At 42.4% G+C, this 12500-nt stretch overlaps 1 protein-coding gene across 6 annotated transcripts in view; it reads left to right on the top strand.

The window, feature by feature from the left end:
• The window catches only part of LOC110526694 (proprotein convertase subtilisin/kexin type 6), a 100206-nt gene that overhangs the window by 39542 nt on the left and 48164 nt on the right, over positions 1-12500 (top strand). For all 6 annotated transcript variants that reach the window (XR_016496901.1, XM_090239118.1, XM_090239116.1 and 3 more), the window contains exon 12: positions 11818-12006. Coding sequence is in view for 5 of the 6 variants with exons in the window: in XM_090239118.1 (XP_090095244.1) it covers positions 11818-12006 (189 nt within the window). In the remaining variant the exon portion in view is untranslated. The remainder of the gene's footprint in view (positions 1-11817; positions 12007-12500) is intronic.

A 12500-nucleotide genomic window follows, 5' to 3' on the forward strand; every position in this document is an offset into this window, starting at 1 on the left:
GTCCATGGGCCAGAACCTCTCAACTTATTCCTGCCACACAAAACCCATACAGATCCCTGGTTGGTTGCGTGTGGGTGAGAACAGCAAATGTGTAAATCAAGAACTACAATTAGCTACACAAAATGGTGATCCTGTGTATTTGCAGAGCAAAAATATGCAGACGTGTTATTTTAACCAGTTTAATGGAACTAAATGTACACTACAATTCAGAAGTTTGGGGTCACTTAGAAGTGTCCTTTTTGTCCATAACATCAAATTGATCAGTAATACAGTGTAGACTTTGTTAATGTTGTAAATTACTTTTGTAGCTGGAAACGGCAGATTGTTTTATGGAATATCTACATAGGCGGACAGAAGCCCATTATCAGCAACCATCACTCCTGTGTTCCAATAACACGTTGTGTTAGCTAATCCAAGTTTATCATTTTAAAAGGCTAATTGATCATTAGAAAACCCTTTTGCAATTATGTTAGCACAGCTGAAAACTGTTGTTCTGATTAAAGAAGCAATAAAACTGCCCTTTAGACTAGTTGAGTATCTGGAGCATCAGCTTTTGTGGGTTCGATTACGGGCTCAAAATGTCCAGAAACAAATAACTTTCTTCTGAAACTCGTCAGTCTATTCTCGTTCTGAGAAATGAAGGCTATTCCATGCGAGAAATTGTCAAGAAACTGAAGATCTCGTACAACACTGTGTACTACTCCCTTCACAGAACAGCTCAAACTGGCTCTAACCAGAATAGAAAGAGGAGTGGGAGGCCCCGGTGCACAACTGAGCAAGAGGACAAGTACATTAGAGTGTCTAGTTTGAGAAACAGACGCCTCACAAGTCCTCAACTGGCAGCTTCATTAAATAGTACCCGCAAAACACCAGTCTCAACGTCAACAGTGAAGAGGCGACTCCGGGATGCTGGCCTTCTAGGCAGAGTTCCTCTGTCAAGTCTCAACGTCAACAGTGAAGAGGCGACTCCGGGATGCTGGCCTTCTAGGCAGAGTTCCTCTGTCCAGTCTCAACGTCAACAGTGAAGAGGGACTCCGGGATGCTGGCCTTCTAGGCAGAGTACCTCTGTCCAGTCTCAACGTCAACAGTGAAGAGGCGACTCCGGGATGCTGGCCTTCTAGGCAGAGTTCCTCTGTCCAGTCTCAACGTCAACAGTGAAGAGGGACTCCGGGATGCTGGCCTTCTAGGCAGTGTTCCTCTGTGTTCTTTTGCCCATTTTAATATTTTATTTTTATTGGTCAGTCTGACATATGGCTTTTTCTTTGCAACTCTGCCTAGAAGGCCAGCATCCCGGAGTCCCTCTTCACTGGAATGTAAATAAATGATCAGTGCTTTCTCGCTGGTCACACACTGGTTGAATCAACGTTTTTTCCGCATCATTTCAATGGAATTACGTTGAACCAATGTGGAATAGACGTTGAATTGACCTCTGTGCCCAGTGCGATGTGCTTTTATGGTCTGTCCTACACTCTTAGAAAAAAAGGTTCCAAAATGGTGCTTTGGCTGTTCCCATATGAGAACCCTTTTTGGTTTCTGGTAGAACCCTTTTTGGTTTCAGGTAGAACCCTTTTGGGATTCATGTAGAACCCTCTGTGGAAAGGGTTCTACCTGGAACCCAAAAGTGTTCTACCCGGAACCAAAAATGGTTCTTCAAAGGGTTCTCCTATGGGGACAGCCGAAGAACCCTTTTAGGTTCCAGGTAGCACTTTTTTTCTACGAGTGTAGGAAGTCAGTTAGCCAATGATATGTGACGGTAATTCAATTTCATATTGGCTGCTTTCTATTCATTCTGTCACTGCCCGGGTACTTCCCTTAGTAACACAACTATCCTCTAACACCCCATGCAGTCTATAATACGGTCTACATTTGTCTAATACAGTCGTTTCAGAAAAGGGTGGCTTTTAGGGTAGAAGTATGTTTCACATGTCTGGTTGTCTTTGATTTGTGAGTGGCCCCAGGCTTGCATAACAGTGATACTGCTTCTGACTCAGTCCTTCACAGAAAAACAGGAAGGAAAGAGAAAACATTGCTTTGATTCGAGGAAACCATTTTTTTTAAACATTCACCACTTTGCAACGGAGACACATTGAATAGGTTCAGAGCTTACTTTTTCTCAAGGATGTTCAAGGCAATCTTCTTGTTTAGAAAATCATTTTTGAAAGGCTTTAATATATTATCTTCACATTTCAATAGAAGCTTTCACAGAAAGTTATTCTTAAATTGAAATGCAATACTTGAGATGCTTTTTCTACCTCTTTCTGGGAAATAGGCTTCTTTCTTTCTGGCATTGTGCATCTTTCGCAATGAATATGAGAGAACCAATCTCAATGAGAGAACCAATCTCATACTGTGGCTCTTAGCCAATAAAAACAGTCCTCAATCAGCTCTAAGAGGTTAGAGGTCAGCTGGGTTTTAATTAAGATGGGGAATAAGATGGGATATTAAAGTGGACAATAATATCCACCACTGCCCTATCCCAAATCAACCCCTAATCCCCCCCCCCTCTTAAGGCGTCCGCATGCATTACACCTGAAACAGTTCGGAACAGTTAGTGCATATATTATGACAATATTTTGTGGCGTCTTTGTCTGTTTTGGTCTTCGGGCAAAGGTCTTCGGCTGTTCGTGTGCATTACATTTTTTCTCGAAGCAAGTCGAAGTTGGTAGCCGAAGTCTACACCCCTTCGACGGTGATTGGTCAATAGTAGGGATTCTTCAACGTGAGACAAATCGTTTTCATGCTAACATCTTAGTTAGATGTAAAATTGCGCAACTAAGATTTCTTTGGCAAAATTGATGACAGATTTCTTGAATTATCTTGGAATAATTCTGACTATTTTGAAGTAGACAAACCATACTATTGCTAGTACTTGTTTTTCAAGTGAAGGTGTTTTACAGGAGAATGGGAGCACACTCGTTCGGCACGCCTAGCCGGTACGCTTAGCTAGGCGCCATGATGTTCATACGTATAGCCAGGAATTGTTACTAACCACATGAAGTATTTACACGTATCAGATCCTTTCAGATCTACACAAGTGTCTATAGGCCCCAGGGTAGGGGTCACCAACCCTGTTCCTGTAGAGTTACTGTCCTGTAGGGTCACCAACCCTGTTCCTGTAGAGTTACTGTCCTGTAGGGTCACCAACCCTGTTCCTGTAGAGTTACTGTCCTGTAGGGTCACCAACCCTGTTCCTGTAGAGTTACTGTCCTGTAGGGTCACCAACCCTGTTCCTGTAGAGTTACTGTCCTGTAGGGTCACCAACCCTGTTCCTGTAGAGTTACTGTCCTGTAGGATCACCAACCCTGTTCCTGTAGAGTTACTGTCCTGTAGGGTCACCAACCCTGTTCCTGTAGAGTTACTGTCCTGTAGGGTCACCAACCCTGTTCCTGTAGAGTTACTGTCCTGTAGGGTCACCAACCCTGTTCCTGTAGAGTTACTGTCCTGTAGGGTCACCAACCCTGTTCCTGTAGAGTTACTGTCCTGTATGTTTTAACTCCAACCCTGTTCCTGGAGAGTTACTGTCCTGTAGGTTTTAACTCCAACCCTGTTCCTGGAGAGTTACCGTCCTGTATGTTTTAACTCCAACCCTTTTCCTGTAGAGTTACTGTCCTGTAGGTTTTAACTCCAACCCTGTTCCTGGAGAGTTACTGTCCTGTAGGTTTTAACTCCGACCCTGTTCCTGGAGAGTTACCATCCTGTAGGTTTTAACTCCAACCCTGTTCCTGGAGAGTTACCATCCTGTAGGTTTTAACTCCAACCCTATTCCTGGAGAGTTACTGTCCTGTAGATTTTAACTCCAACCTTGTTCCTGGAGAGTTACTGTCCTGTATGTTTTAACTCCAACCCTGTTCCTGGAGAGTTACCATGCTGTATGTTTTAACTCCGACCCTGTTCCTGGAGAGTTACCATCCTGTATGTTTTAACTCCAACCCTGTTCCTGGAGAGTTACTGTCCTGTAGGTTTTAACTCCAACCCTGTTCCTGGAGAGTTACCATCCTGTAGGTTTTAACTCTGAACCTGTTCCTGGAGAGTTACCATCCTGTATGTTTTAACTCCAACCCTGTTCCTGGAGAGTTACTGTCCTGTAGGTTTTAACTCCAACCCTGTTCCTGGAGAGTTACCATCCTGTATGTTTTAACTCCAACCCTGTTCCTGGAGAGTTACCATCCTGTATGTTTTAACTCCAACCCTGTTCCTGGAGAGTACTGTCCTGTAGGTTTTAACTCCAACCCTGTTCCTGGAGAGTTACTGTCCTGTAGGTTTTAACTCCGCCCCTGTTCCTGGAGAGTTACCATCCTGTATGTTTTAACTCCAACCCTGTTCCTGGAGAGTTACTGTCCTGTAGGTTTTAACTCCAACCCTGTTCCTGGAGATAACAAGATATCCTCAGGTCACCCCTAACAAAGGTCTCTGAACACTTCCCTCTCTAAAAAACATCTCACTCAATATGAACAGGGTATTCTGTGCACGTGTGCGTGTCAGTCTGCTAAACCAAAATCAACTTAGATCTTCCATGATTTACTGTACTACCACCCTGACTGCCTGTCAGCGGTCCAAATGTCATCACCTCATATGACTCCCTTGGATAGGATCTGGAGCCTCCTGATAATAGAAGTCAAATGTCTAGTGAGGAATAAGGATTTGATTATGTACAGTAGCACATCCATCAAAGACTGTGTTCCTGCCACAGATTCTTAACACAGTGTGCTTTCCAAATGGCAGCCTATTCACTAGATAGTGCACTACATTTGACCTATTTGGGATGTAGCCACAGTCAAGTATAGCAGCACTGGAGGGCATTGTGGACTGTTGGCAACGTGACGCTGCTTTTATTATTGATTGGTGACAATCTGTCCGTCAGTGTGACATGTCACACTCTGTCACACAGAGTGTGTGTGTGTGTGTGTGTGTGTGTGTGTGTGTGTGTGTGTGTGTGTGTGTGTGTGCGTGCGTGCGTGCGTGCGTGCGTGTGTCTGTGTCGTCTGTGTCGGTGCCTTTGTCTGTGTGTGCCTGTGTGTGCGTGTGTGCGTGCCTGTGTGTGCCTGTGTGTGCATCTGGATGGGGGGATTACACATTTTGGATGGGGACATAGTTCTGTGTCATCCAAATCAGTGTTATTGACTTGCCATCTGTGGGTCATAAACTAAGCAACTGTGATTCCATGTCTTTAAACTGATGTGTTCGTAGATCAGTGGAAATATAACTGTTATTATGTGTTGCCTATGAAAACACATGAATAAGCCTCTGGCATTTTGTTGCAGAAATGTTTTTGCGAGCAACTTGCTTTGAACATTGCTCGTCCATATATTTATATATTCTTATTCCTTCCTATTACTGGTTAGATATTGCTGCACTGTCGGAGACTAAAAACACAAGCATTTCGCTACACTCGATATAACATCTGCTAACCATGTGTATGTGACCAATACATTTGATTTGATTTGATGATGTGCCCACCAGAGGCTGTGAGAGAAGATCAGTGGGGAAAAAGAGAAAACCTGAACATGCATTTACAGATTTATAATGCTCACTGTAAGGGGGTTACCATGAATTTGACAGATTTATAATGCTCACTGTAAGGGGGTCACCATGAATTTGACAGATTTATAATTCTCACTGTAAGGGGGTTACCATGAATTTGACAGATTTATAATGCTCACTGTAAGGGGGTCACCATGAATTTGACAGATTTATCATGCTCACTGTAAGGGGGTCACCATGAATTTGACAGATTTATAATGCTCACTGTAAGGGGGTCACCATGAATTTGACAGATTTATAATGCTCACTGTAAGGGGGTCACCATGAATTTGACAGATTTATAATGCTCACTGTAAGGGGGTCACCATGAATTTGACAGATTTATAATGCTCACTGTAAGGGGGTCACCATGAATTTGACAGATTTATCATGCTCACTGTAAGGGGGTCACCATGAATTTGACAGATTTATAATGCTCACTGTAAGGGGGTCACCATGAATTTGACAGATTTATAATGCTCACTGTAAGGGGGTCACCATGAATTTGACAGATTTATAATGCTCACTGTAAGGGGGTCACCATGAATTTGACAGATTTATAATGCTCACTGTAAGGGGGTTACCATGAATTTGACAGATTTATAATGCTCACTGTAAGGGGTCACCATGAATTTGACAGATTTATAATGCTCACTGTAAGGGAGTCACCATGAATTTGACAGATTTATAATGCTCACTGTAAGGGGGTCACCATGAATTTGACAGATTTATAATGCTCACTGTAAGGGAGTCACCATGAATTTACAGATTAACATGCTCACTGTAAGGGGGTTACCATGAATTTGACAGATTTATAATGCTCACTGTAAGGGGGTCACCATGAATTTGACAGATTTATAATGCTCACTGTAAGGGAGTCACCATGAATTTGACAGATTTATAATGCTCACTGTAAGGGGGTTACCATGAATTTGACAGATTTATAATGCTCACTGTAAGGGGGTCACCATGAATTTGACAGATTTATAATGCTCACTGTAAGGGGGTCACCATGAATTTGACAGATTTATAATGCTCACTGTAAGGGGGTTACCATGAATTTGACAGATTTATAATGCTCACTGTAAGGGGGTCACCATGAATTTGACAGCTTTATAATGCTCACTGTAAGGGGGTTACCATGAATTTGACAGCTTTATAATGTTCACTGTAAGGGGGTTACCATTAATTTGACAGATTTATAATGCTCACTGTAAGGGGGTCACCATGAATTTGACAGATTTATAATGCTCACTGTAAGGGGGTCACCATGAATTTGACAGATTTATAATGCTCACTGTAAGGGGGTCACCATGAATTTGACAGATTTATAATGCTCACTGTAAGGGGGTCACCATGAATTTGACAGATTTATAATGCTCACTGTAAGGGGGTCACCATGAATTTGACAGATTTATAATGCTCACTGTAAGGGGGTCACCATGAATTTGACAGATTTATAATGCTCACTGTAAGGGGGTCACCATGAATTTGACAGATTTATAATGCTCACTGTAAGGGGGTCACCATGAATTTGACAGATTTATAATGCTCACTGTAAGGGGGTCACCATGAATTTGACAGATTTATAATGCTCACTGTAAGGGGGTCACCATGAATTTGACAGATTTATAATGCTCACTGTAAGGGGGTCACCATGAATTTGACAGATTTATAATGCTCACTGTAAGGGGGTCACCATGAATTTGACAGATGTATAATGCTCACTGTAAGGGGGTCACCATGAATTTCACAGATTTATAATGCTCACTGTAAGGGGGTCACCATGAATTTGACAGATTTATAATGCTCACTGTAAGGGGGTCACCATGAATTTGACAGATTTATAATGCTCACTGTAAGGGGGTTACCATGAATTTGACAGATTTATAATGCTCACTGTAAGGGGGTCACCATGAATTTGACAGATTTATAATGCTCACTGTAAGGGGGTCACCATGAATTTGACAGATTTATAATGCTCACTGTAAGGGGGTCACCATGAATTTGACAGATTTATAATGCTCACTGTAAGGGGGTTACCATGAATTTGACAGATTTATCATGCTCACTGTAAGGGGGTCACCATGAATTTGACAGCTTTATAATGCTCACTGTAAGGGGGTTACCATGAATTTGACAGCTTTATAATGCTCACTGTAAGGGGGTTACCATGAATTTGACAGATTTATAATGCTCACTGTAAGGGGGTCACCATGAATTTGACAGATTTATAATGCTCACTGTAAGAGGGTCACCATGAATTTGACAGATTTATAATGCTCACTGTAAGGGGGTCACCATGAATTTGACAGTAGCTTACAAGCAGCTCGGTGGTCAGTAACATTCTGTATTTCATATTACAGTACACCTTCTATAATATGAATATGGTATCAAAGCAAGTACTGTGTAATGACACAGTACAATACTGTAACATTTACCTTATTATTCTGTAAAAAAAGTCAATGTTACTGTAATCGGAATGAATGAATGAATGAATACATGAATGAATACATGAAATGAGGGGATGGGTTTGTATTTCACAGTATTTTACTGTGGGATTAGTGCAAGCAGTTTGGCTGCTAAGTGTTTCCACATTACAGCAAACAGTATCAATGAATATGTTGTGTTTTATATCACTTGTACTTCTAGAGGCCTTAACAAATACTTTCAAACTGGCAGCGACTGACAGGACAAACAGACCAAAAGGACATGGCAAAATGAACCATTTAAGGTTTAAGACTTTCTACCAGTCCAATCTGTTCCCTATAAATGTTTAATTGATGGGGCACTTTAAGAATCCAGCTACGAACTGGTCCGTTTGTTACATGTTGGTGAAGCTCATGGGAGACGGTGCGGCCACATTACCATAACGCTGTTTATATACCCTGTTACATCTAATTGTTGTATAAGATGAATGAGTGAGGATGATACTGTTTGTAAAATTGTGTAATGTGATTTTGGACTGTTTAATGAAGGAAACTCCAATTCCCTTTTGAGTTTAACTAAATCAGAGGACCGCCCATGAGCCCAGTTGTCAGTGCCGTGTGTATAGGTGGCAGGGAAGTCAGGCGCAGGAGAGTCAAAATGGAGTGTTAATGGAGTCTTTTAATAAATGTCCACGGAACATGCTCCATAACACTTAAAGTATAGACATGAACAAACATGGGTACGAGGACCCGTCGCGCACCAACACAACAAATAAACAACACTGACAATAAAACTATCTCTGACAAAGACATGAGGGAAACAGATGGTTAAATACACAACAGGTAATGAATGGGATTGAAAACAGGTGTGTGGGAAGACAAGACAAAACCAATGGAAAATGAAAAATGGATCAATGATGGCTAGAAGACCAGTGACGTCGAACGCAGAGCACCGCCCAAACAAGGAGAGGCAACGACTTCGGCAGAAGTCATCCTGAGCATCCTGAGACAGGCCCTTTTCTGCAATTCCAAATAAAACACCCAACTTTAAGAAGTTCTCAACAGACCATGTTTTTCTCCATTACGAGAGGACAAAGGTTGCAGACCATTGCTGAATCTTTTAACCATACCACGTGGTTAAACTCTTAGACTATCGATACCGACAGAATAAGAACAAGTCTTTGATATTAATTACTAGTCTGCAGCTAGGAATTCGGTATCATTGAACGCGAAGAACGACAACCGCCGAAACATCCATTCTACAGCAACATGAATTAATGTCGCTCTGAACTATCCCCTCAAAATTTGATTTGATTTGAGTTGCTAACTAAGAAGAAAGTGAATGTTCCTGAGAGGCAGAGTTACAGTTTTGACTTAGATCTGCTTGAAAATCTAGGGCAAGACTTGAAAATGGTGGCAATGATCAACAACCAATTTGTCAGAGCTTGAAGAATTAAAAAAATAATAATGTGCAAATATTATACTATCCAGGTGTGCAAAGCTCTTAGAAACTTACCCAGAAAGTCTCACAGCTGTATTCGCTGTCGAAGGTGATTCTAACTGAGGGGTGTGAGTACTTACGTAAATGAGATATCTATGTGTTTCATTTTCAATAAATTTGAAATGGGGTGAGATCTTGCGTGGAGCACCAGATCGAGGGAGATTATCAGTGGTCGTGTATGTCTTCCATTTCCTAATAATTGCTCCCACAGTTGATTTCTTCAAACCAAGCTGCTTACCTATTGCAGATTCAGTCTTCCCAGCCTGGTGCAGGTCTACAATTTTGTTTCTGGTGTCCTTTGACAGCTCTTTGGTCTTGGCCATAGTGGAGTTTGGAGTGTGACTGTTTGAGGTTGTGGACAGGTGTCTTTTATACTGATAACAAGTTCAAACAACGAGTGGAGGACAGAGGAGCCTCTTAATTAAAGAAGAGGTTACAGGTCTGTGAGAGCCAGAAATCTTGCTTGTTTGTAGGTGACCAAATACTTATTTTCCACCATAATTTGCAAATAAATTCATTAAAAATCCTACAATGTGATTTTCTGGATTTTTTTTTGTCTGTCATAGTTGAAGTGTACCTACGATGCAAATTACAGTCAGTCCTCTCTCATCTTTCTAAGTGGGAGAACTTGCACAATTGGTCAGTTTACTGAGCCCAACCCTGGTTTATTGAGCCCAACCCTGGTTTATTGAGCCCAACCCTGATTTGCAGTGCAATAAAGTGCTTTTTTTTAAAGTAAAAAAACTCATGTTTTGTAAGTCAGCATCAGTGTCTCAAAGGCTAGCACACACACCTGGCTTATATACAATTATTTGTCCTAATTAATATATACTATTTATATAATATATTTGCATCTTTTTGAGATCTGTTTGAGATTTTCCCCTCATCAGTACATTTGGCTACACCTGCTATCTTTGACCGCATCACAGCTCTGCCAATAAACAACATAACCCACACACTCATGTGCTACTGCTTTGTGTGGCCCTTCTGTTCTGTAGTACTGATAGTAAGACCCTCGCACTCAATTGCTTCAACACAAACCTTTATTAGTTGACCATATTTCAATTCCAATTTCAATAAAGAGGACTTAAGGATCGGAATGTTGTGAAATAATAAAAGTGGCCAATGTTGGAGTAATTGGGGGTGCGAGGTCCTAGTTCACTCACTTCACACTGCTCTCTCCCACTTGGACAAGAGGGGAAATAACTATGTGAGAATGCTGTTCACAGACTACAACTCAGTGTTGAACACCATATTCCCATCCAAGCTCATCACCAAGCTGGGGACCCTGGGACTGAACACCTTTCTCTGTAGCTGGATCCTGGGCTTCCTGATTGGACGGCCCCAGGTGGTGAGGGTAGGCAACGACACCTCCGCCACACTGACCCTCAACACGGGGGCCCCTCAAGGGTGTGTGCTTAGTCCCCTCCTGTACTCCCTGTTCACCCACAACTGTGTGGCCACGCATGATTCCAACACCCTTATCAAGTTCGCTGACAACACGGAGTGCTAGGCCTGATCACCGACGGCGATGGGACAGCCTACAAGGAGGAGGTCAGAGACTTGGCAATGTGGTGCCATGACAACAACCTCTCCCTCAACGTCAGTAAGACCAAGGAGCTGATGGTGGGCTACAAGAGAAAGAGGGAACGTCCCCATCCACATCAACAGGGATATAGTAGAGGTTGTTGATCTGGTACTGGTACTCCCTGTATATAGCCTCACTTTGATCTGGTACAGGTACTTCCTGTATATCTCCACATTGATCTGGTACTGGTACTCCCTGTATATAGCTCCATTCTTGTTTATTTTATTCCACTTTTTGCTCTGGATCATAAGTAAGCGTTTCACAGTTAAGTCTACACCCGTTGTATTTGACGCATGTGACAAATAAAATAGCATTTGATTTGATTGATGTGTTTTGTCCCAGCACCCTTCGAAAATGATGTGCATTACATGGTTTTATTGAACAGATACATGTTGACATGTTGACAAATAGGAAAAAGAATGTGTTAAGGTAAACAGAGAACGCGTCACAGGGCAGTAGGTCACATCTTAACCAATGTTACACCTCTACATCTTAACCAATGGCAGACCTCTACATTTTAACCAATGTTACACCTCTACATCTTAACCAATGTTACTCCTCTATATTCTAACCAATGTCACACATCTATATTCTAACCAATGGCACACTTCTATATTCTAACCAATGTCACTCCTCTATATTTTAACCAATGGCAGCAGACCTCTATATTTGAACCAATGTCACACCTCTATATTTGTGTGTAAGAGGCAGCAGCACTCACTGCTAGACTACCCAGCCCACACATACTAACTAGTTGACCTTGTTTCCCTTCCTGCCAGGTACATCCGTGCAGACCAGAGCCTGAACAGCACCATCACAAGCACAGGGTGTACAGAGCAGGCGGAGCAGCATGTGAGCTACGTAGAACATGTGGTGGTCAAGGTACTGGTTGTCCATCCACGACGAGGAGATCTGGAGGTCAGCCTCATATCACCCTCAGGAACACGCTCACAGCTACTGGCCAAGAGGTGAGAGACACACACAGATACACACACACATGAACCTCGGTCTACCGCTCTGGAAAACAACTTCTTTACCGTTAGACCAAGAGGAAATTCCCTCCTGGTGTGAGATTGACAGGCAGGGCTACTTTTTCACGGCAGCATGATTCCAAATCACATCTGCAATACACACACACACACACACACACACACACACACACACACACACACGCACACAGGCAGGCACGCACGCACGCACGCACACACACACACACACACACACACACACACACACACACACACACACACACACACACACACACACACACACACACACACACACACACACACACACACACACACACACACACACACACACATAGCCTCCCTGCATATGGGGCCTGAATGATTATTATTATCATCTCTTCATGAACAGTAGAAGAACAGAGTGTCTTGGAGAATAGATAGATCTTTCAGTTCATTATATGTGTGGGGAAAGCACAAAGTGAGGAAGACACAAG

This window comes from Oncorhynchus mykiss, chromosome 6 (assembly GCF_057628025.1).
Source record: "Oncorhynchus mykiss isolate SJ-2025 chromosome 6, ASM5762802v1, whole genome shotgun sequence".
Lineage (NCBI taxonomy): Eukaryota > Metazoa > Chordata > Actinopteri > Salmoniformes > Salmonidae > Oncorhynchus > Oncorhynchus mykiss.